Source organism: Mus caroli, unplaced genomic scaffold (assembly GCF_978045245.1).
Source record: "Mus caroli unplaced genomic scaffold, Mus_caroli_1 scaffold_5, whole genome shotgun sequence".
Lineage (NCBI taxonomy): Eukaryota > Metazoa > Chordata > Mammalia > Rodentia > Muridae > Mus > Mus caroli.
In genome coordinates this window covers 138,516,283-138,541,783 of record NW_028227260.1, presented here as the reverse complement: position 1 = coordinate 138,541,783, position 25,501 = coordinate 138,516,283, and the positions used below count along the sequence as shown (strand labels likewise).

Below are 25,501 nucleotides of genomic sequence, written 5' to 3'. Positions count from 1 at the left end.
TTTAATTTTACTGAGCCTGGATAGTGTCACACTGTAATTCCAGTACTTAAGAGGCTGAGGCAAGAAGATCTCCTAATTCAAGTTCAGACTGAGCTACACAGTTAAAACCCGCCTTGACAAACTGTTTCTGCTAGAGCTGGAGAGATAGGTCAGGAGTTAAAAGCACTGGCTACCCTTCCAGAAGACCCAGGTTTGACTCCCCATGTTAGGAGGTAGTTTTTTGAATTCAGCCATCTCAGGAACAAATTCCACCTTGCTGGCATGATCAAAACTGAGTTCATGTTCCCAGACCCCGGAACCCAACTCCTATCCAGCTTCTTCAGGTGTTTCCTGTTTGCCAGTTAACCAGTAAAGGATGTAAAGAGGGAGGGTGCTGTTATCCCGTTATCTAAACTAAAGCACACAAGTCATGAATGTGTTGCTTGACTACTTTTTGACTACTTGCTGCTTGGCCACTTCTTTGTTTCCTTAGCACTCTAAATTCCATGCTTATAGTCCAAGAGGGGACCTGACCTGCAAAAGTTGACTCAAGGACCCTGAGACCAGATAACCCAGATAAGGATAAAGCCTTGTTTAACCCCTCGTGTCAAAATACTGTTGGTCAATGCAACAGCCCACCCCAATCCCCCTTGCTTTGTGTTCCCATCCTATAAAAATGTTATACAATTGCCCTGAAGGGACTCGGTTCAGACACTGAACTGGCCACCTCCCTGAATGCTCAGAAAAGAAAGCTTTCATTTTTAAGCTTCACTATCTGAAGTGAGTTTTCTCAACCCCAGGGGATCTGACACCACTTCCCATTCTCTTTGAGCACCAAAGAATGTGGTGCACAGACGACACATACGGGCAAAACATTCATATACTTAAAAAAGTTTACTGGGAAAAATTGTATTTTGAGCATGAGAGCAAGAAGACTGCTTTTTCCATAAGGAATATGTAACACATTTTTGATTTGACATTCCCCCTTTTTAGTGGATAGATATATATATTCATTGTATGTTGTATTGAGTGAGTTTAATACAATTTCTTTCAAGCATGTCATGTACTTTGACCATATTCTTTCTCCCCCCTTCCCCTACTAAATCAGTAGGGTAAACAAGAACAAAATGGTTACTGTCAATCTGACAGTCCCCTGGTAACTTGCCTTTCCCTTTTTTTTTTTTTTTTTCTTTTATTGCTAGAGCCATAGAGGTAGATGAAGTACCTCTTCATAGCTAAAAAGACATGGAAGATATAGTGGATGACAGTGATCACTGTTTATATATGTACATACATAATTTGTGTGTGGGGTGCATATTTGTGGGTGCACCTCAAGTGTCATTCCTCAGGAGCTGTCAGGGTGTCTCACTGTTTTTAAGCTAACCAAATTGGCTAGGCTGGCTGGCTTGTGAGCACCAGAAATCCACCTTGCTCTCTCTAAGATTATAAGTGTATGCTATCATGCTCAGGCTTTTTAACCTGGGTTCTAGGTATTGAACTCAGATTCTTGTGCTTGCATGCAAAGTACTTAACCAACTGAACCTTGGCTCTCTCCAACTCTATGTTTATTTTAATTCAGTGGCCCAAAACAGACACTGTAGCTGGGCTGCAATGAACAAGAGGAAGTGATCTTTGCAGCCAGAATAGAAGGGCCTAGGGCATGGATTTTAGGATTTAGTTGAAGTGTAACTTCTAGATTTTAGGATTTAAGTATAGCTAGAGTGAAAACTTCTCTAGGGCCAAGAGCTTGATGAAGTAGGGCTTGGGAAAATGGAAGGCATTCATTTTTGATATATAAACCAGAAAGGCATAGATTGATGTCACTTATACAAGATGGAACATACCAATTTTTTAATGCTCCCCACCCCCCACCTACAATGAATGCACCATTCCTAATGGTCCTGTAATACCAAATTCAGGCATAGAGTGGACAGACCAAGCTATTTCATCTCCCTATTCCAAAAAAAAATCATTTAATATATTTTCCTCACATAAAGGACATGTCAGATAGATATAGCACTTATCTTAGCCAAAAGGCTGAGAAGTGTTGGTGGACCAAATGTTCAAGCAGGCACTATGCTGAGCACTGCTTTGCATAGAATGTATCTGAACACATGTCCCTCTAGAATTTTATATCTTCTCCATCCAGAAGAGCCTCCAACATTTATAAGACAGTGGTTCTCAATCTGTGGGCTGTGATCCCTTTAGCAACCTTCTATCTCCAAAAATATTTACATTACGATGATTCCTAACAGTAGCAAGATTACAAAGTAGCAATGAGAATAATTTTATGGCTGGGGGTTCACCACAACACAAGGAACTATATTGAAGGGTCTTAGCATTAGATAGGTTGAGAACCACTGCTTGAAGAAGCCCAGGTTACTGTACTGAAGACTAAAGTGCCAGACATCTTTTTTTGAAACCTTAACTATACAGACCAGATGTGCTTCTGATGACTTTAGCCCTAGCTACTACCTAATAGCAACCACCTGAGATTCAAGGGGAGCCACATATCCTTGCTATGCAATCCACAGGGCCATGGAATACAGTACTAAGCCACCAAACCTTAGTGTTACACAGCAACAGACAAGAAAGGCAGCAGTGGCCCTTGAAAGCTTGTCACACACTCATATATCCTCTTCCATAACAAAAGCAACAGTAACCAATCATACTTTCAATTCCTTTAATAAGGTGTTCTGAGGAACCAGGAAAATAACAAGCAGCAGATGAGTAATGCTTCTTAGGCCCTGCTCGGTAAGCCATCAGTCATCTTCTGGTAACTGGATCTTGCTGGGATCGAAGTAGTTGGATTCCATGATGGGAAGGCCATTGACTTCTCGGTATTTCACAAGTCTCTCAGCTTCCCGGCGGGCCCACTCTTGCATCCTAAAAGCATCAACAAGTGGGTTATGATGTGAGGGAACCTTACTAGACAGAAGTTCCCAACCTCAGCACCCTATCCCCCACCAGTACAGGGTAAGAATTCTGGCCAGAGACTCCTCCAACCTCTACCTTTGCCTCTGCCCCTTCCCACTCAACTTTCTTAGAAAACCCCTATACCTGTAATCAGGCACATAAGCCACGAAGGTGGTCCCAAAGACCAGGACGATGGAAAAACCAAAGAAGAAGACAGCTCGCATATTCCAGACGTCCACCACAGGGTCACTATCATAACCATGAAAGTCAGGGTTCTGAGGAGAAGGAGAGGTCAATGAGGGCTTCTTGCTGCTCCATAAAGCTATATCCTGGCCTTGCATGACCTGGTCTCTAATCTGCCCTCCAATCTCTAACCAATCTCTTATCCCTGATTAAAATCCTTTCTCTACATTTAGGATACGTGAAATTCCTTCCCACCACAGGGCTTTGACATTGGCTGCTCTCGAGGCCTAGAAAACTCTTCTTCCAAATCTAGTCACCACTGAATTCCTCACCTTCTCCTCATCCAAGATTTTGACTTTCTTTCCAAATGAATAATTGGCCTCACGTACTTGTTTGGGAGTACTCACCCTGTCTGTTAAGTTTCATCCTTGGAAAGTGCTATTTATAAAGATTAAAAAATGTTTGGATATTGGCAATTTCCTACGGGTCCACCTATTCTATACGACCCTATGTAATTTAAGATCTTCAATCAGATGTTAATGTTGAATATACTAGGCCTTTTCAAAAACACAAACCTCACAATATCCTCAGTAGAGTGGAAATGGCAATAATAAACACCTTCTAATTCGGAGTACTTCTGAAGTAAGTGGTAAGAGCTGCCATGACCATTCTGACACATATGAAGCAGGTGTGCTTTTCTTACTTAGCTTTCCTAGTACTTTTCTCACTTTACAAAGAAACCGAGGCACCAAGAGATTAATTAAATTACTTGTCCAAGGTCATACAAGTGAATAATTTTCAACCCAGGATGTCTGACTCCAGAATCTCTGCTATCCATAAAGCACAGGAATTCAGTCCTGAATTCAAATAATCAGCTCCATTACCTACTCAAGCTGTGATCTTGGGCTAGCAACTTGTGTTTTAGTATCCTCATCTATGTCACTGTAACAGTTACAGTGCCTACTTCAGTAACAGTTATAGTGCCTACTTCAAAATCGCGCTACTTTAGAACTTAGATGAGTAAATAGATACAAAGTGTCTAGCACAGCCTGGCATTATACACGTGTTACCTTAGAGTTTAGTATTACCCTAATTATAACGTTTCTAACATGCTTTGGGTGCTGCCCTCTTTCAGTGTGATTTCTGACTACAAATAAGGCAAATCCCGCTTAGAGTCTTAGGCTGAAAATATCAAAAGAAAACAACAACAAGAGAGAAAAACAAGCTAAGCAAAATTCCTGAATATTCGAAGATTTTGTCCACTGCGCAAGTCTCGGGCCGGAGAATGTCCGCTTTGACTCTGGTTTCCCTGTTCCAGATTGGCCCCTACAGCGTCCCGTTTTCCCCCCTCCCTCTCACCTTCGCGTAGACGTTTTCGTCCTCGGGTTCTGGGTCCTCCTGCCACTGCATGGTCGGTTCTCGTTGCCGCTTTTTCTCCACACCGGATGGGGCGATTACAGCCCTGGAGGACTCCCAGCGAACGCGGGCAGCCGGGAGTCCTCTCATTGCCCCCGCTGCTGATAGGCAGCGACCATACAAGCTTAACAGCCGGGCCGCCATGACAGCTTGTACTGCGGAGTCCTGGGGGGGCTGGGGGGAGGGGAGGGAGACGGAAATACAGTGTGCGCAGCTGCGGTTGATCCCAGCGCGATTTTTGTCGCTCCGCCCTTACCTTGCTAAATAGATCCCCGGCCTAAGTTTGTTTACGAGTACGGCGAGGTGCGGACTGTATTTTACCTCCCACGCCGTGTCGCTACCGAATCAACGTTTTCATTTCTGTTAGTCTGGGAGAGATTTGTTTTTGAGAGGTCTGTTCATTTTCTTCACAAGAAGAAAGCGTTGACATCTAGATGGCCCTGTAGGGAAAGAGGTGGAGCTTCTACTTGTCTTTCAACTTCAAAGGACAGCAAGCTTCTAAAGAGCGGGCCTCATAGGGGTAGCCAATAGCTACTCTTTTTTCTGGACTCCTGGGCCGTTCTCACAGGGAATGGGGAGGTAGCATATGCTTGCCAATCAGAGAATGCCAGGGCCAGCCAATGGTGACCGGCAACCAATCGTCAAGGCCGGCCAGAGCGCGCTCCCTTAGTAGGTGGATGGTGGTCGGAGCGCCGGCTCTCTTCTCGTCGCCATTTTGTGTTGGTGACTGTGGCCGGCTAGGAGGAGGTGGCACTGAGTTTCCTTGGGAGGGCAACGCGTCGGTCGCGTCTCCCCTCCCCCTTTCCTCTTTTTTGCCCCCAGTCTTGGACTTGGTAGTTGCATGCATTGGCTCCCATTTGAACTAACAGTTCTGAAGGAGGTGGTGGCGGGCGGAGGTGATGCCTGGGAGCCCTCCCTTGACAGCCCGGGCCGAGAAGGTGAGCGCCGTTGAGGGTCGTGGGGACCGAGGTAAAGGAGCTGGGCGCGTGGGAGGGGGAGAGGGCCAGTGTGCATAGAAGAGGCGCGGGGACGGACTGTACCCTCGGAGTTCGCACAGAGCTGACGGATGCCCGCACAGCCTGCACCTGAAAGGGGGTATGGTCCCCCACCCCAGCTTTTTCTTATGAAAGCAAAAGCGCGTGCGCGATTGGGACGCGGGATGGGTGCACGCGGGTTGGGGGAAGGGAGAGACAGATGGGAGTGGGGTACTGTGACTTACTGTATTTGCCCACCGAACTTTTTATCTTTTGAAACGCGCGTGTTTGCGACTTTGCGGGGGTGTTCTTAGAGGAGGGGTGTGCTGACTGCCCTTGTTACTTAACTCTCCACAGGGAAATACTCTGGCTGCGGCCTCTATTCATTTATGTGGTGGGGATGAGGGTGACAAGCGCGGAGAAAGAAAGTGAATATGGTTTTTTATCCTCGGGGTCTGTATCTGACCTCTGATCCTTATCAGGAAGCAGTCTTGTTACTGATCGACCCCAACCTAGTTAGTTTGGGGCGGGGGTGCAGTGAATATATATCCGGCTTTTCTTCTTTTGGGAGTTGTATCTGTAACACTGAGGTCTATATATTTAAAGGGAAATCCGTTTAATTGTGTCTCTTATAGGTATCCTGTGATCCTGGCCCTTGGTTATTTTGGGGGCTTGTCTGTAACTTTGTTTCTTTTCTGTGCTGTATATGCAACAATATTAGACTCACTCTTTTGCCATTAAGCATTTTGTGTCAGGTTCTCACCCACTGGGGTTCCTGCCTGTGATTCTTTTTCCCCATCTGGGAGAAGTTAACTGATCCTTGAGGTGAAAGAGAAAATAGGTACTTAGAGAAAAGGTGTGGTGGCAACCTACCGTTGGCAAGTACTATGCCTGCCTAGCTTTACGGTTCCTGTACAAATGGGTGGCAGCTAAAGATTCAGAGGTAATTTTGATCTCTGGTTGGGTCATAACACTCTCAGGTCTTGTACTTCTCATGGCAGTCCCAAAAGTTGGATGAAGTAGCTGTTCCCTTTCACGCAGTAGAACAAGATGTTTTGGAACCACTTGGGAAAGAGGTCCCTTTTGCCTCTGGAAAGCTTAGCCTAAGCTCCCTGGGGAGAGATCCACCTGGGGACCTGGCTGCACATTAGGGCTGAACTACTTGCTGTGTTGAGGATCAGAGCTGTGTTAGCCAAAAAGCCCAGGGAGATGGCAGCTGTCTTGTTGCCATGTTAGCTGCCCCCCCCCCAAAGCCTTTCAGGGTTTCTGACTGCCTTGTCAGGGGTAGAGTTGGCATCTTGTTGGGAGGTTGAAATAATGCCCTGACCCATGGAAAGGAGTCTGAGATTCCTTCTGTTGTGAAGTCTTTTGGAGTTTTGCTAGTTTTGTGATGGGACCTCAGGGCCTTGAACGTGCTGGGCAAGTGTTCTACACTCAACTATACCCCATCCAATTATTGTGAAAGTCTTATTTCTCTGACTAACGTGCCTAATCTAGGCAAATCATTTAGCACTTGACCTTCCCTTCCCAGCAACCAGCTATGGGCTTACATTTGTCTACCAATCTAAGAATGCAAAGCCTTGGTCATATAGCCTGTGGTCCCACCAAATCTTTATGAGATACCTTTGTTTGATGAGGGCTTTGCTGTTTTCTAGGGTAGTGGAAGTCTTGCCTCATGCTTATGGGGAAAGAAAAGGAGAGAGAGCCAAGTAGGGGTTGTCTTCCTGAACTGTTGAATGGAAGCACGAGGAAGTGGAAAACAATGTCCTTGGGTTATAGGACAGTAGGGAGTCTTGGTAATGACTGTCTCCTCAAGGAAGCCCTCTCTGCTCCAACTGCCTTGACCCCTTTCTTCCTTTCATTCTCTGTAGAGTCTCAGCAGGAGGTATCACCCAGACTGGCAGATCATGCTGGCAGCAACAGGGGTGGCTGAGAAGTGAAAGGAGCCAGCTACTGAGGAGGGGCCCCAGCAGCTCCTAAAACTCCTATCAGGACATGGAGTATGAAAGACGGTGAGTTATCCCCTCCCTCCCCTCCCAATGTGAGCACTGATCTAGGATGATGCTGAAGGGCGCTTCTAGGCAGAAGAAACAACACAGCAAAGAAATGGACTCTTTTCAGCACATGTGTATCTGTGCTCTGAGAATGCAGAGATGAATGAGACATAATGACTGTAGGTCTCCCCTGTAAGAGACTGTCTTGCTATGTATAGTATTACATGGAAGACCACATAGTTTACAGGTGATTACCAAACAGCCTGATGAGTATCATGACTGGATCTGAAGGTGGGTTTTTTGTTAATATGGGTGTGGAGGCCAGAGAGTGGTGCCAGGTGTCTACCTCAATTGCTCCTCCATCTTATTTTTTGAGACTGGGTATTTCATTGAACCCAGAGCTCACAGGCATCTTCCAGGCCTGCTTTTTTTTTTTTTTTTTTTGTCTTGAGACAGTTTCTCTTTATAGTCCATACTGGCCAACTTGTGGTTTTCCTAAGACCTGGGGTGACAGGTGTTCCACCACACCCAGTTTATACAAAGTGCTTTGGTTTTGTTTTGCGATGGATCTTGTTCTGTTATCTAAGTTGGTCTCAAAATCTTGGGCTCCAGTTTTACTTCATGTTCCTGAGTAGCTGAGAAAACGGGGTGTGACATCTCATGGTATATATAGTTTTGTTTTGCTTTTCAGCTAGTTTTGTTTTGCTCTTCAGCTCTGATAAAAAAAAAATGGTATACTTGGTAAAGTTTAGAGCGATTGAGTGTAAGTATAAGGTCCTTCAGCACTCTGGTAGATTCCTGCCCCAGGTGACTCTGAAATCAGTGACGTGTCTACCATAGTTTAAGAGAGCCCAGGGGAAAAAAAAAGCTGGGCAGTGATGGCGCACGCCTTTAATCCCAGCACTTGGGAGGCAGAGGCAGGTGGATTTCTGAGTTCAAGGCCAGCCTGGTCTACAGAGTGAGTTCCACGGAAGCCAGGGCTACAGAGAAACCCTGTCTCGAAAAACCAAAAGAAAAAAAAAGTGCCCAGAAAGGCAAAGCAAACTCTTAGAGAAAAGTCCTAATAAATTTGTTGGACATGGTAATGTGGACTGTAATCCTGGCACTTGGAGGTGGAGGCAGGAGGATCAGGAATTCAAAGTCCACTTGTGCTACTTGAGAGCCCGTCTTGAAAAAGCAGTCAATAAATGTATAAAACATTGGAGAGAAAGCAGGTTTGGAAATGTCTTTGTTGGCCCAAGGAGCAAGGTCCTAGGGGTTAAACCTAGAGCCTTGCACCCCTCAGCAAGTGCTGCACCCTTGTAAGCAAGTGCTTTGCTACTTTGTACCTTCACATTTTACTCTGAGATAGACTCTCAATTTTCCAGGTTGTTCTTGTACTGGATCTGTAGCCCAGACCAGATTTGCAACTGTCCTACATCAGTTTCTTGAGTATCTAGGTTTACAGGCCTATCTATACCACTGGACCCAGCTTATAAATGCCATTTTACTTACTTATTTTATGTGTTTGAATGTTCGGCTGCATGAATGTCTTTGCGTCACACATGTTATTGGTACCTACCATTGGATCCCCTGGAACTGGAGTTATGGATAGTTTTGAGTGAGCCACCGTGTCGACGTGAGAAATCAAACCTGCTCTCTGAAAGAGCAGTCCAGTACTCTTAACTGCTAAGCCATCTCTAACCATATTTACTTATTTCTGAGATAACATTTCACTATGTAGTCTATGTTTCCCCCATAAAGATTTATTTATTTTATGTATATGAGTACACTGTTACTCTCTTCAGACACACCAGAAGAGGACATCAGATCCCATTACAGATGGTTGTGAGCCACCATGTGGTTACTGGGATTTGAACTCAGGACCTCTGGAAGAGCAGTCAGTGCTCTTAACCGCTGAGCCATCTCTTCAGCCCAAGACATTCTTTTTTTGTTTGTTTTTAAATAATGCATAGGTTTAAGTTAATCTCACTTTCCAGTTCTGCGAAGGTCTTTATCACAGGTCATCACAGGAGGCCTCCTCTTGCCTTGTTTATTTGTTTCCATTTATTCCCAATTTCCATCTCTGTAGGCAGCAGCTCTGCTATACTTAATTTGTATCCTTGTAAATAGTGTTGTCTTGTATCTGTTTTCAGTTCTCATAAACAACAGAGTGCTGCAGTCTTTCTTTTGTTTCCTGAATTCCACATTACTCAGCACTGGATATTTTGGGTGTCTCTATTGCCATTTGGATATTAATGTTTCATCTCTTAACTCTTGCCAAGGGCACCATGAGCTATGTCTGTTAGTTTTACTTAATAGTATGTGACTACCAAGCTGGGCGGTGGTAGCGCATGCCTTTAATCCCAGCACTTGGGAGGCGAGTTCCAGGACAGCCAGGACTATACGGAGAAACCCTGTCTCGAAAACAAACAAACAAAACAAAACAAAAGAATAAATAATGCTCTTTTGTTATTGTTGAAACAGGATCTCACACTATAATTCATGCTGGCTTGAAACTCACCATAGCCTACACTGACCTGAGTCTTGTGGCAATTTTCCTGCTTCAGCCTCCTCACTACCTGTTTTTAACAAGTTCTTAGCTTCCTTGGTTTTTGTTTGTTTGTTTGTTTGTTTGTTTTTGTTTTTTTTTTTTTTGAGATAGTCTTACCTTGATCCTCTCACTGTCATGGAACTTGTTATGTTATGTAAACCAGACTGGGCTCTAACTCATAGACATCCACCTCTCAAGTGCTGAGATTAAAGGCATATGCCTCCATGTCCAGCTCTTCCTGTATTTGTGTTTTTAGAATCTTTTCGTTTTCCTATCCAGAATCACATAAGAGTTTTGGTATTACCATAAAGTTTTACCTTTTGCATTCACATCTTTAGTTCACTTAGAGTCCAGTTTTGATTATGGTGTAAGATAGGTTTTAGGTTTTTCCTTCACATAGTAGGCAGTTTGCTGGGTACCATCTCCTAAGTTCATTCTTGCTCAAGTCCCCTCCTTGACTTAGCCTTATACCATGACCTTACTGTTTTCATTCCTATGGATTAATACATGGTCTTAATAGCTCCCTCTTCGTTCTTTTTTTTTTAAGTCGATGTAACCATTTATGGCGATTAATTACATGTAAAAATGAATCAAGGGGCTTAGTGGGAGAGCATTTGCTTAGTATATGTGAGCCCTAGGTTTTATCCCCAACATTCCAAAAAAGAAAAAAGATCAAGTCTCTCAAAACAAGACTTTTGATTGAGATTACATCAAATTTCTGTATTTGGTGAGGGGGGAAATTTGTCATCTTTCTAAGTAGTCATCTTTTTCTAAGAACTTTAGTGAAACAAACTTAAATGGCATAAAAACCTACCGATTTAATATCCTATTCTGTTAAAGTGCAGTTCCCGAGGAAACTGGAAAGATAGTTGGCTTAGCTTTTAAGAGCACTCTTTCAGTTCCCAGCATCCATGTCCACTAATTGCTCTTTACCTCAGAGCCATCTCTTCAGTCCCAGTTTATTTTATTTTTATTTATATGTATGTATTTATGTGTGAGTGTAGATGTATGTACCCATGTCAGCCTATGTGTTTACATGTGAGGGGCTGTGCATGTATATGCACATATATATATGTCAGAGGACAGCCTTAAGTACCATACATACTTGAGCACTTTTGTTTGAGATGAGGTCTCTTGTTGACCTGGAACTTTACCAAGTAGGCTAGCTTAGCTAGCCACTGAGCTCCAGGGATCCACCTATTTCCTCTGGACGTGACGTCACTGGATTACAAGCACATACTACTTACTCTATCTGACTTTTTATCTGGATTCTTGGGATCTGAACTCAGGTCCTTATGCTTTACTGACAGGACCATCTCTCAAGCCATGAACACATGGGTTTTTGTTTTTTGAGACAGTTTCTCAGTGTAATACACCTCGCTGTCCTGGAACTAACTTTGTAGAATAGGCTCACCTGAAACTCAGATCTTGCCTGCCTCTGTTTCACGAGATTAAAAGCATATGCCACCACATCTGGCTCATGCATGGCCTTTTTATAATTAAGGATATTAGCTGTGGTAGCACATGGCCTGTAATACTAGCCCTCAGGAGATGGAAACAGAATGAGTAGTTATTCAAGTTACTACATAATGAGTTCCAAGCTTGCTGAAGACCCTGCTTCCTATAAAACAGAACAAGGCAAAGGAATATTGAGGACTGACTGTGCGTATACCTCAGAGGTAGAAGGTATGCTTAGCATGTACAATGCCCTGGGTAAGGAGGGAAGAGAGATGAGAGTAGTGGGTGTCAAATGCAATAAATAGACCACTGTCCCTAGTCTTAAAGGGACATGTTTAAAATGCCTCCATTTTTTTCCCTTTTTTCCTTTCCTTTGCTTAAAAAAAAAAAAAATTTAAGACAAGGTCTCAAGCTGAAGAGATGGCTCAGCCATTAAAGGCTAGGCTCACAACCAAAAATATAAGACAAGGTCTCACTATATAGGCCAGGCTGACCTCAACATAGAAATCTGCCTGCCTTTGCTTCTCAAGTGCTGAGATTAAAGGTGTGTGCCACCCTGCCCAGTCAGAATTTTACTATTGAGTATAATATATGAAGGAATTTTTGAAATATAGCTTTTAATAAATCAAGAAAACTTGGGCTTGAAGTAATGAATCCTATTATCCCACTGTCTAGACGCTGAGGCAGGAGGATCCTGAGTTTCAGAACAATTTGGGCTATGTTATGAGAATTGTCTCAAGAGGACCAACTAAACAGAATTGAGCAGTACATTGAGCTAATATGTATTTTCAGTCTTCTTTAAATCTGAAATATTCAGTGTTTGTCTTCTATCTTTTTAATGTTTATTAGCATATATTTTATGTAACAATGGGCTTCGTGTACTTTTATACTTCATATTCACTCCCCTCCCTACTCTATTCCTGCTAATCTCCTGCCTTTGCTCAACTGTACTGTCTTATATTTTCACATATTTAAAACACTACATTTATTTATTTTGGGGGAGGCATAAGTGTGTGGAGGTCAGGGGACAGCTTGGGAGACTCAGTTCTTCCTTGGCAATAAGTGTCTTTACCCACTGAACCATCTTGTGCCTTCCCCCAGGACTTTTCATTAGGGTTGTTTACAGGAGCATTGGCACCTTGCCAGGGACTATACCACTGAAAAACTATCTCTCCGTCCATCAACTATTAACTGCCTATAACCTTCGTGGAGGGATAGGAACCCATGAGTACCTCCACTCCTGTAACAGGATGTGATGGGCCCAATCATGAGATGTTGCTCAAGTGATCACAGCTGTGAGTTAAAAAAAAAAAAAATGCAACAGCCATTTCATTCCCTTCTCCCCCTCAACCAACCCACACCTTCCTCTACTGAGTATTGTTTTGGTTTTTTTGAGACAGGGTCTCTTTTTAACTGTAAGCTGTCTTTGGAACTCACAGGTATCCACCCACCTCTGCCTCCAGAACGCCCACCTGACCTCGTTTTTTTATTCTTAAAAACAAAATTATTGTGTGTATTCATTGTTCATGGTACTATTACATAAGGGCATTCTAATACAGGCATATAATATATGTTGAGCATATTCTCTGCCCTCCTCCCTTTTCACCTTTTGTGTTAGTCTATTTTATTCCCTTAGACAGTTTTGCTTCTACTTTCTTGTTAAATACATATGATTTTATGTATCTATATAAAGTATAGGAACCACAGAAAAAGCATGATGTCTATCATTCTGAAATTGGCTTGATTCACTTAATATGACTATACCCAGTTGCAATCCATTTTTTGAAAAAGGTCTAATTCCATTCTTTGCAGCTGGATAAAAATGTCATTATGTTTATATAGCACAATTTCCTTACCCATTCCTTTGTTGTTGGACACCTAGATTGGTTTCATAAGTTAGCTGCTGTAAATGGTGTGCAATAAATATTGATGTGTAAGTGTCTCTGTGATTTGTTGACTTGGAGTCTTTTAGGTAATGATAAAGCTAGACCTCCGGAGAGATCTATTTTTAGTTTTTGTGAGGAGCCTCCATACAGTGTTACATTTTAGCTAGACTATTACATTCCCAGATACAATCTAGGAAGACTTCCTGTTGTCCACACTCTTACCAGCATTATTGTTATTTTAAAACTGCTAAGTTTAGTTGGTAATTGTATTAGTTGGGTTATTTTGTATCTGTGTTATATTTATCTGGAATTGGATCAAGATGGCCTCATGGTATAAATTAGACAGCCTTTGTTGGTTTTGAAGAAGTTTGTAGAAAAGTCACTGTTGTGGTAGTGCATGCCTTTAATCCTAGCACTTCTGAGACCGAAGCAGGCAGATCTCTGAGTTCCGGGCTAGCTCAAGTTAGATGATGAGATCTTTCTTGCCTTTAATCCCAGCACTTGGGAGGCAGAGGCAGGTGGGTTTCTGAGTTCAAGGCCAGCCTCATCTACAGAGTGAGTTCCAGGACAGCCAGAGCTATACAAGAAATCCTGTCTAAAAAAAAAAAAAAAGTTATGGGGCTGGAGAGATGGCTCAGTGGTTGAGACCACTGGCTGCTCTCCGAGAGGACCAGGGTTAATTCCCATCACCCACATGATAGCTCACAGCTGTCTGACACCCTCACCCATGAATGCAGACAAAAACATTAATGCACATAAAATTAAATGAATTATTTCTTAAAAGTTATTCTAACCTTAAAACTTAGTGGAACTTAACTTTCAGAGGCATCTATGGTCCTTGTTTGTTCTGGGGAGAGAACCCAGAGAGCTCTACCACTTGCTATGCTCCAGCCTTTGGTGCATGTTTACATGTGTACATGGACAATTGTATGTGCAGATACATATGTGTATCATGGGTAAGCTAGAAGTCAACTTTGAACATTATTTCTCAGGAATCTCCTACCTTGTTTTTGTTCCTAATATTTGTGTGTGCATGTGCCATGACACACAGGTCCAGAAACAACTTGTGGGAATCTATTCTCTCCTACCATATGGGTTCTGAAGATTGAACTCGGGTCGTCTGGCTTGGTGGCAGGTGCCTTTACATTTTTGGTGTTGGTTGGTTATATATTATATTATATTATAGGTTGCTTGGTTGCTTGCTTGGTTGGTTTGTTCATTTGTTGAAGCAGGGCCTCTCTCCACATACCTCTGGCTGTCTTGGAACTCACTATGTAGACCAGGCTGGCCTCAACTCACAGATAGTCCTGCCTCTGCTACCACACCCAGCAGGTAGCTAGAGATCCTTTTATATCTGCCTCACCTGCCTGGTTTGTTATATTGATATTGGACATCAAACACAGGTCCTTAGGCTTATTCAGTAAACCCTTTACTGAGTTCTTTCCTCAAGTACACATACATCATAAGCATGCACCATGCCCAGCGGAGTCTTTGTTTTTTCAGCATTTTATTATGAAAATTTAAGCATATAACAAGTTAAAAGAATTTTACAGTCAGTACCTCTCTATCAATTAATTAGGTTCTGTCATTTACCACACTCACTCACTCATGTGCCTATTTCCAAGTTCTTTTTTCTTTTACATGTTAGCTATTTTTAACTTTGACAAAATCATATAGTCCCATTGGGGTTTGTTGTTGTGCTGTTTTGTTTTTCATTTTACAATTTCTGGGTTTGTTCTATTTTTCAAAAACAGTTAATGTGTATGAGTTTTTTACCTGCATACATGTCTTTGCACCATGTATGTGCCTGGTACCTGCAGACGCTGGATGTGGACATAAAATCCCTTGGAATTGGAGTTACAAATGGTTATGACCCTCCATGTAGTACTAGGAATCGATCCTAGGTCCTCTGAAAGGGCAGCAGGTGCTATCAACTGCTCAGTCTTTTTTTTTTTTTTTTTTTTTTTTAGCTCTCAAGGATTTGGTCTCTTTGCCATAGGAGACTTCGTTTTATTTTATTTTTAAAGATTTATGTATTTACTATATATAAGTACATTGTAGCTGTCATCAGACACTCCAGAAGAGGGTGTCAGATCTCATTATGGATGGTTGTGAGCCACCATGTAGTTGCTGGGATTTGAACTCAGGACCTTCAGAAGAGCAGTCAGTGCTCTTAACCACTGAGCCATCTCTTCAGCCGGAGACTTCATTTTATTGTTGTTCGTTTGTTTTTGTTTTTTGAAGCGGAGTCGATGTAGCAGTGGCTGTCCTGGTCTCCTCTATACAGAGATCTGCCTGCCTCTGTCTTCAAAGTTTTAGGATTAAAGGTGTGCTCTACCACCACCTGGCAAACACAGAGTTTTAAAATCTTCTGTATTAAAAATGTCCTGGCTTGGGGTTAGCTGAGGAACTATTGACAGTTAACAGCTTCTTGGGGAGGAAGGATCTGTTTTCCTTAAAGGTGTGGCCTCTGATAGGTTGACCGCTCTCCAGTGGATGGCCCTACACCTATAAGTATATAGGCAGTACAAATTGGAATCAATGGGCTATTTAAACAACAAAAAAGAGGACATGAAATTGGGAAGGATTATGTGGATCTGGGAGGAGTTACAGAGAAGTGGAGGGTGAATATGATCAAAATGCATTGTATGTATGTATGAAATTATTTTTTTAAAAGCACAAAAGTATTATCAAAAGTCTGCCACAGATCTTCCTTATAGAAGGCCAGACATGATGGCATATGCCTTTAATTCTAGCACTTAGGAGACAGTGTTATGTAAATCTCTGAGTTTGAGGCCAACCTGGTTGGCATAGTGAATTCCAGGTCAGTTGGGACTGCATAGTAAGACCCTGTCTCAAAAGAAGGAAAACAAAGGAAGGGCGGGGGAAGGGTGGAAACATTCCAAATAGGATAGATATTTCTTCTCATCAGGAAACAGCTTAATTCTTCTCTTGAGTGTGAGGTAGTTTTAGTGACTTTCCTCTAAATTAAATGGTAGGGTATGGAGAAAAAAAAATAGAAATTTCTTTTTGAGATAAGGTCTCTAGCCCAGGATAGCCTCAAACTCCCTATGTAGCCAAGGATCATCTTCTGGTTGTCTGCCTCTGCCTCCCAATTGCTGAGCTTACACCATGCCTGGTTCTTACACAGGGATCAAACTGAGGGCTTCATACCTGTATACAAGAACCCTACCATCTGAGCTACATTCCCTAGCCCCTGAAATCATATGTGGGTGAGAAAAATGAAAAGATATCACCTTAACCACATGATGAAGTCACCATCACCAGAGATAAGTCATACTAGTGCTACTTGATAATCAGAAGAACATCTCACTTTTGTTATTGCTTCTCAACCAAACAAACCCCCAAACTTTTAAGTGTAATCAAAAGATCACATCAAATAAAACCACTACAATCCTTAAAAAGAGAAAATAACTATAAAGAGAAGATTCTATATATTAAAAACCTTAAACAGGGTAGGTATTGGTGGTGTGGTGTTACATGCAGAAGCAGACAGCTCTGAGTTTGAGTATAGCTATGGCTACACAGAGAAACACTGTCTTAAAAAAAATACAACCAACCTTTCACAGGCCAAAGATGACTTTGGCATCCTTCAAGTAAGGCATACTACAAGAAAAAACAAACAAAATACTTCCTGCTTTTCCAGAGGTTGAGTCCATGTTGGGTGGCTCACAACTACCCTTTACATCAATTATAAGGAAATCTTGTGCTTCTGGCCTCCACCGGACTCTACTCACATGTACACATGCATGTACACACACTTAAAGACTAATAATGAAAATAAAATTTACAAGATGACATATGAGAAAATTGGTGAAATCCCAATAAAACCTGTTATCTAGTTGACTTAATGCCATGGTCCTCTAAGTATTAGGGGGAACTGGGCAGAGGGGTATGCATGGTTTTTTTAATCTTTCAACTTTCCTGTAAATCAAAACATACTTCAAAATAAGTTTAACTTTATCAAGATTAGAAACTTCCAGATCAATGGACACTCAAGATGAAAAGAAATCCCCCAGAATGGGAGAACATATCTATGTATATCTGGAAAGGGGTTCCTATCTAAAACATGTAAAGTACTTTTATAGCAAGAAAACAAAACAATCCCAACTGAAAAGTGGTAAGGGCTAAGGATATAGCTCAGCCACTGAGCTATGTCCTTAAACCTTTAGTTATTAAATTCCCCAGGCTGGCCTTAAATTTGTGATCCTCCTGTTTTGGCTTTCTTGAATGCTATGATTACAGATATGAGTCACTGGGCTATATTTTCTTTATTTTATATTTATTTACTTGTTTGTTTGAATTTTTTTATAAGTTGAGTCATGGTCTCCCTCTGTAGTTGAAAATGGCCTCGACATTTTCCTCTTTCTGCCTCAGCCTCCTAAATTCTGAGATTACAGCATGTACCACTACTCCCAGTTTGCTTGCTTGCACTAGTTCATTTTCTTTATTTTCAGTGCTGGGCACAGGACCTAGGCCTTTGTGCAAGCTAGTCAACATAGAGCTGCACATCTAGCTCTTTGGGTTTTTTGTTTGTTTAGTTTGGTTTGGTTTTAGTTTTCGAGACAGGGTTTCTCTGTGTAGCCCTGACTGCCCTGGAACTCACTCTGTAGACCAGGCTGGCCTAGAACTCAGAAATCTGCCTGTCTCTGCCTCCCAAGTGCACCACCACCACCCGGCGTGTATTTTGTTTTTAAATATAACTCATAATTGTTTCTGGGTAATCTTAAATATTTTTAAATAGTTCAATTAAATGATTTTTTTCTATGCCTTGGGATTTGGGTTATTACTTTTTCCCATTTAAGAGTAGGGCGAAGGGCTCAGTGGGTAGAACATATAAAAGATTATGAAGAATTGTTTTCCCAGTTTACTTTTTTCTTTTTCTGATTTGAGCCAGGGCTTACTACATAGCATCATGGTGCATGCTCTACCATGGAGCTTTAGTCATTTGTTTGTTACTGGTGTAAGGTGGTCAGAGGACAGCTTTGTGGCATTGGTTCTATCCATCTACCTTCTTGTAGATTCTGGGAATCCAACTCAAATTGTTAGGCTTACATTGGTGAGCAGTAAGCACTTTTACCTGCTAAGCCATCTTTCTCTTACTCCACCTTACCCCCTATGGTTTTTTTTTTAAACATAGCCCAATCTGGCATCAAAATTAGGATCCTCCTACCTTAACCTGGGATTAATGACACTACATCTGGCCCTTGAACTTTTTCTATTATGCTTTAATGTCTTCCATTTACATCTTTGATCCAAGCTGGCATGATAGTCCATGCCCATAATCCCAGAATTTAAGAGGCATAGAAAGCACCCTGAGTTTCAAGCTAGTCTTGGCTACATAATGAGTTCAAGGTCAGCCTGACATAAATACCAAAAAACTGTCTCAAGAAAAAGTAAATAATCAGGTTGCAATGGTTCATGCCTTTGAGAGATAGAGGCAGTCAGATGTCTGAGATCAAGGCCAGCCTGATCTACAGAATGGGTTCTGTCTCAAAAAAAGAAAACCCCAAAACAAACAAAGGAAAAGGTAAGTAAGTAAATCTTCATACATGTGAAGAATAGTCAAAAGATCTTACATGTGCATAGATGTTAATAATTTGTTTAAAGATTTCTTTTCATTTTTGTGTATATGTTTGCATGTGTGCACACTGATCCCAAAGGATCTGAAGTTACAGGCTGTTGTGAACCACTTTGTGGGTAATAGGAATCAAACCAGGGTCCTGTGGAAGAATAGTCAGTGCTCTTAACTGCTGAACCATCTCTTTAGCCCAATATTTAACCTTGTAGATGTAATCATAGGTAGTTGTCTTCCTGTTTTCCAAACAATGAATATTTGAATGTAAGCAAAATATGTGTTTTGTATATTAATTTTATAGCCAGAATCTTTATTAAATTTATTTGTGTATGTCTTTGTGAGTGTATGCTTACATGTGTGCATCTGGAAGCCAGAAGTGTGCATCACATCTGCTGGAGCTAGAGTTACTTGTGGGTGAGCTGACTGACATGGATACAGGGAATTGAACTTGAGTCCTTTAGAAGAGCAAAAAATACTCTTAACCTCTGAGGCATCTCTCTAGCCCCTGATGTTTTGGTTTTTGTTTTTTTTAATCATCAGCATAGCTGTTAGTATTTTGGGAGTACTGAAGTTAGCTCAGGCCTTGGATGTGTTGTCATTGAACTATATACCTGCAGCTCCTAATTTATTACTTGTACTCTTTCTTCCCTTTTTTTAAAACACATGATTCATTTAGGCTTTGCAGGGTTATTCTCATTGGCCACAAATAATGGTGATTTTTACTTTTACAGGCTTTTTTGTTTTGCTTGTTTTGATTTTGGTTTTTAGCTTTTCAAGACAGCTTCTCTGTATTACTCTGGACATCCTGGGACTCACCTTTATGGTTCTTAATGCTTTTTTTTCTTTCTTCCACTTACTTAATTGTTTTAGCTAGTGTCAGAATAATATAGTCTAAGAGTGTTGTCAATAACAGACTCTAATGTATTACTTTTCATGAGTGGAATCTTACTGCATTCTTCTAATGGGTCTGATTCTTCTTGCTTGACCATGTTCTTTTTTACATCTTTATTTTTTTTCTCCAATACTAGATATTAAACCCAGGGTCTCGTAGGTGGTCTGCCACTGAGTTAAATAGCCATAGCAGCATATTTCCTTTTTAAATGAACACGTATTTTTTTTTTTTAAAACAGGGTCTCATATAACCTTAAACTCATTTTGTACTTTGGCTAACCTTGAATTCCTGACCTTTCTACCTCCTCTCAAGTACTGTGATTATAGGTATACACTGCTATACCTGCCATGAGCTACTCGATTATCATCACCCACTGACTCCTATATACTATGTTAAGCTTTGAGAAATAAGGTAGTAAGCCCAGCAGTCATGTTCCATCATTTCCTAGAAGTCACCTTTAAGTAATATTGTTGTTTTTTGTTTTACATGTGAAGAGCCCAGTACCATCTACATAAAGGGCTTGTGCACTGCCACTTTACTATATCCACAACCCCAATTTTCTTAAAAGGTGTGTGGTGAGGGAGTCTCACTATATTGTCTTGGGCTTAAACCTCTTGTCTCAGCACCTTGCGCAACTGAGACTACAGACCTGGTAATTTTTCTCAGTCTGAGATGGAAACCAGCAATTTTCATATATTAGCCAAGCACTCTACTATTGAGCTATATCCATAAGATTAAAAGATTACTGTCGAGCTGGGCGTGGTGGCGCACAAATGGGACTGAAGCCCTAGAGAGGGGGTTGTGGGTTAGCTTTCATATCTTGAGCCTTTTGGAAAATACGGTATTCTAATTCCCATCCTTTTTCTAGAGGTGGTCGTGGTGACAGGACTGGCCGCTATGGAGCCACTGATCGTTCACAGGATGATAGTGGAGAGAACCGCAGCCGGGACCATGATTATAGAGACATGGACTACCGTTCATACCCACGAGAGTATGGCAGTCAGGAGGGCAAGCATGAGTATGACGACTCATCTGAAGAGCAAAGTGCAGAGGTGAGGGCAAGGCCAGGCCTTGGGGGCAGTGCTCCTGAAAGGCCTGTGTGTCTGGCTGCAGCACCAGGTGTAGGTAGCTCTCTGCTCCTGTGCTTTTGGACTACTTGGTTGCTTTGCGTCACCTAGGGGAGGGTCTGTCCCTGCTCCCTTCTCTGAGGACTCTTCTCCTGAGTTGAGTCTCCCTGGCTTTCACACTGCTTGACTCTGTATTTCTCAGGGCTCCTAGCCACTACTTCTTTCCCTTCTTCCCTGTTGTTCAGTTTTGGCCTTTGGTTCACTGCAAGTTCTATACTGCCTACTCCCACCAATTTAGGGAACTCAAAAGGATCTCTTCTATGGGACCCAGCATCTAGGGTCGGGAGGACAACCTGAGAGCAAAATTATCAACCAATCCATACAACTCTGGGAGGCTAACACTGACTGTTTCTGGTCTTGACAAAACCTCTAGACAGAAAGGAAGGAAAGAACCTTTAGGGAAGTCAGTCCCATGTAGGTAGTTACCTCCAGCCTAAAGGATACAGTGCTCACTATGAGAGAACACATCTGAGGGCTAGAAACACCCTTGCCTTAGGGAATTTCAGTCTGAGAGGGCCAGTGAGATCTAATGAAAACATATAGGCAGATAGCTTTCTGTCTAGTAGGATGGAGAGGGTACACTTTTGTAAGCCCAGCCCTGTGGAGAAATTATATTTAAAATATCTTCTACCCTCTGGGTATTTGAAGGGACTATCAAGGGATTCCCCTGATAAACTACAAGCTTTGTTTGGTTAGCCAGGGCTTACAGGCATCCAGGCTTCTCCATTGCCTGCTATTGTGCAGTATCTCTTAATGTCTCCATGGGTACAGTAGACCTTGTGAATGGACCATTGACAAGTGTGGAACATGGCATCCAGTTGTCTGGACCTGTCCCCTGCAGGTGTGAGGGGCGGTGTAGGGTCATGCCTGAGCTGCTTAGTATTGAAATTAGTAGGTTGGACAATTAAGAACTCAACAACCACACTCTTTGTGAAGGAGACTGATAGTGAACAGAGACTTTTTCCAGGCCTGAGGACTAAGGACCAAGGGGGAATATAATGGCCCATGAACTCCTGCTGGCTGCCTCTGGCCCATATCTGAAACTATTTCTGAACTGATGGCTTGGTTCCAGGGCCCAATCTTAAGCAGGGAACTATAGGAGACAGGTGTTTTTCAGTGCCACAGTAAACAATTGTGCACATACCAGCTGAGCTGGCAAAAGAAGACATTGAAAGCAAAGTCTAGTTTGCTTACCCCAGGCTAGTTTATCCCAAGGAGGTTTAAGCAGTGTTTTTGTCGGCCTGCCTTTGGGAGTTCCTCCTCCACACCAATATTGCTGTTCTTGAAGGCAGCTCCTAGAAATAATACCCTGTGGAACATTTGCAGCCTTAAAAAGCCTGAGCCTTTAACCGGAGCCCGCCTGCCCACCCCTGGCTTTCAGAGCCTGCCTGTCTCAGAGAGCCAGTGGCCAGCCACTAGGCCCACCCAGACTGACTGCCCGTCTGGTGTCTCTCATCTCATTCTGTCGGCCAGGATTCCTACGAGGCCTCCCCGGGCTCCGAGACTCAGCGTAGGCGGCGGCGGCGGCACAGGCACAGTCCCACTGGCCCGCCAGGCTTCCCCAGAGACGGCGACTATCGGGACCAGGACTATCGGACCGAGCAAGGGGAGGAGGAGGAGGAGGAGGATGAGGAGGAGGAGGAGGAGAAGGCCAGTAACATCGTCATGCTGAGGATGCTGCCACAGGCAGCCACTGAGGATGACGTACGTGCCCCCCCAATGGCCCTGGGCAGGAGGCAAAGCAGGAGGCCAGGCTGGGTCTCCTCCAGGGCCCTCAGCTTCTCTCCACCCATCCTTTGCCACCAACCACAGCACCTTTCCTCTCTTCTCCCCCACCAGCTCCTGTCCCCCAGTACTGTCCATCCTCCAGGATGGCCCCATCAGTTCCTGGTCTGGAAGGGAGAAGGCAGCAGACAGGCTGACTTGACCCAGGGGCAGTAGCCATGGGTGTCCGGTGCTGGTGGGTGTGAGAGAAGAACATCTCTCCTGCACATTCCATTGGCTTTCACCCTTTTGTATATGTGGATGGAGAACCAGGCCCAGTGTTGGGTATTCTTGGTGTCAGAAACCCATGAGAGTGAGATATTAGGGTCCATGGGCTTTTCTGAACTTCCATATTCCTCCCCCTTTGTCAGCAGTGACAGCCTGGCCACAGCTACCCATAAGGTGGCTCTTTGATAGCTTCTCAACCTGTTTGCCTTTGTGACATTCTCTGCCTTCCATCTTCCTCTCTTCACTCATTCCCTTCTCGCGCAGATGTCTTATGACAAGCCACAATCAAAACCCAAGAGTATTACTAAAGTAGAATTTTGACTAGCTTCCCTGGACTTTGTACCTCTCTCTACCCCCAGCCCCAGTCAGTTCTCTACACAGTGCTTCCCTGGAAGCCTGCCAGCTACCCATTTTCTAACAGTAGTAATCCCACCTAAGAAATGTGAGGGCTTCTAGAATCGGGCTGATAGCTGACATTACCTGTTGTTTTATGGTAGGGTGGGCCACATGCCAGGCTGATTGAATCCTCACAGAGCCTCTTTCTGGAAGGTATACATTGTAGTCAGTCCCACATAGCCCCAATCAGCAAAGTGACTTGCTTCATGTTCAGCAAATGGCAGAGCAGAGTTGGGGTTTAAACCTGGACTGCTGACTCCAGAGTCCAAGTTCTTGATATTTCCTAAGTCCTCCCTGATTGTTTGGAATCTTGATAAGATTTGTGTATCTTGACTTTTCATCTTCTGTATACCTGTGTGCTTAAGACTTAATTTCTTGTCTTTTACCCTGATGGGGAACAGATGCCCAGAAGTACAGACTTTTACTGAAGTATCTGGCATAAACTCCCCATTCACTTAAAGAGGTACTGTCAGCCTAGAGAATGCCTCACCTGGGCTCTTAAGTTGCCTCTCTAGTGTCCCTCGGGCTCCTTTCACTCAGGAAGCTTTCCAGATCAACCATCATGCCTATTTGTCTTTACATTTCTCCTGACATGGCTGGAATGGCTCCGGCTCCTGTCCTTCCCTGTTTACTCTTTGTGCCATAGGTAGCTTTTAGTGCAAGTCAAGGAGAGGGAGCAGTTCCTTCGTGATGGGCACAAATTGTATTCCAGCTTCTATGCTTCATGGCTGCTACTAAGCCTCTTGTCAGATCACCCTGCCTACCATTCCTGATTTGCTGCCTCACTTGCTCTCCTGTTGTCTTTGTGCCCCTGGGGGTCATCTTGCTGCCATCCTTTATTCCGTACTGTTTTCTGTCTTTGTTTGACTCACTTTCTGCAAGTCCAAAGCTGGAAGCGAGACTGAATACTAGTGTAGGCTGCAGTTGTTGTTACTGGGGAAAGCTTTGAAAGAGGTAGAGGACGCAGGTGTGTGTGGGGTGTGTGTATGTGTTTCTTTCATGACCCCTTGGGGCTCAGAGGCCTTGAGCTGGCCTCACATACTCAGCCACTTTCTTTGCTGAACATATCCCACTTCTGTATTTCCTGAACAGATCCGTGGACAGCTGCAGTCCCATGGTGTCCAAGCACGGGAGGTCCGGCTGATGCGGAACAAATCCTCAGGTGAGCTTTCGTTCCCAGTGCCCTCCTCTTTTGCTGGCCAGCCTGAGCCTCCAAATCTCCCTCTGCCTCTCCCTCTCTCTTCCCTTCCCTACTCCTCTCCTGCCACAGCTGGGAATGGGCAGCTTGCGGGGGGTGCCCTCTCCTCTTTCCCATCCTCTACTCTCACAGCTCCAGCCAGCAGCCTCTACAGGGTTGCTGTCCTGAAGGGGATGCAGCTCTGGGCTGAGCTGACTACTCCCCAGGAGCAAGGCCAGAGCCAGGCTCTGGAAAACCTTTTCTTTGGGACTTTGAGTATCTGAGGTGGTGACCCTCCCCAGAACATACATTTTTTTCTCCTTCCTCTGCCCCTTGGTGTCCTCCACCCTGACAACAGCTTCTAATGAAAAGTAGGTGTGACGTGGACCCACCCATATATCCCAAGAAGGGAGGCAGGGATGGCTTTCATCGAAAGGGTATCCTAAGGAGCAGCCAGAACTTTTTGGCCTTACCTGTTCCCTCCCTCCCTCTTGCAGGCTGCTTGGAGCTGGCCTGGGGTTTTAGCAGGGTGGAGGGGTGTTGTCTCTGCAGGACTACTGCCCAGGCTCCCCAAGGCAGACACAGTGGGGCCTCACTCTGCCTGGGCTTCTCTTTCAATCTCAGTCTCTCTCCTCCTTCCACCTCCTCCATCTCTCCATCCTCCCTTGTCTGTTTCCCTATACTATTCCATCCTCCCATGCATCCTGATGATGATTCTTTTGGAGATCAAGCATGCCCCTCCAGACCCGCCACATCCAAAACCTCCTTTCATGACTACCTCTGAAGGACCTTAAGCCTCAAGCCCCTTTCTCAGTCCTGGCCAGGCCTGGAGTCTATGTCAATGACATGTAGGTCTTGCTCTGCTTTACTCTACTTATATCACTCACTGACAGAATCTGTGTATCTTTCCCTAAGGAGGCATCCTAGGTATGGCCTCTCAATGACTTTGGTCATTTCTCCTAGGCACCTGCTGACTCTT

The 25,501-nt window shown here is 43.5% G+C and overlaps 2 protein-coding genes and 1 pseudogene across 8 annotated transcripts in view; 1 reads left to right on the top strand and 2 right to left on the bottom strand.

Moving 5' to 3' along the window:
• Positions 1-1,855: 1,855 nt before the first annotated feature.
• On the bottom strand, positions 1,856-2,028 carry LOC115030230 (U2 spliceosomal RNA; annotated as a pseudogene).
• Positions 2,029-2,648: 620 nt separating this feature from the next.
• Positions 2,649-4,998, bottom strand: Ndufb11 (NADH:ubiquinone oxidoreductase subunit B11). Of its 2 annotated transcripts, none has more exons than XM_021154085.3 (4): positions 4,816-4,998; positions 4,438-4,668; positions 3,040-3,170; positions 2,649-2,865 (listed from the first exon to the last, which is right to left on the bottom strand). In XM_021154085.3, the coding sequence occupies exons 2-4, from the start codon at positions 4,636-4,638 to the stop codon at positions 2,742-2,744; spliced, it is 456 nt and encodes a 151-aa protein (XP_021009744.1). In that variant the 5' UTR covers positions 4,639-4,668; positions 4,816-4,998; the 3' UTR covers positions 2,649-2,741. The 2 variants fall into 2 exon arrangements, with proteins under 2 accessions (XP_021009744.1, XP_021009743.1); XM_021154084.3 differs by having other exon boundaries at positions 4,751-4,959.
• A 32-nt stretch (positions 4,999-5,030) lies between these two features.
• Positions 5,031-25,501, top strand: part of Rbm10 (RNA binding motif protein 10) — a 30,848-nt gene continuing 10,377 nt past the window's right edge. For 2 of the 6 annotated variants that reach the window (XM_021154087.3, XM_021154086.3), the window contains exons 1-5: positions 5,031-5,432; positions 7,340-7,480; positions 20,699-20,882; positions 22,431-22,661; positions 24,438-24,507. In XM_021154087.3, the coding sequence (XP_021009746.1) occupies positions 7,464-7,480; positions 20,699-20,882; positions 22,431-22,661; positions 24,438-24,507 (502 nt within the window). In that variant the 5' untranslated portion in view covers positions 5,031-5,432; positions 7,340-7,463. Of the gene's footprint in view, positions 5,433-7,339; positions 7,481-20,698; positions 20,883-22,430; positions 22,662-24,437; positions 24,508-25,501 lie in introns of those variants that run through there. The other 4 variants (XM_021154090.3, XM_021154089.3, XM_085838243.1 and 1 more) reach the window with 3 other exon arrangements.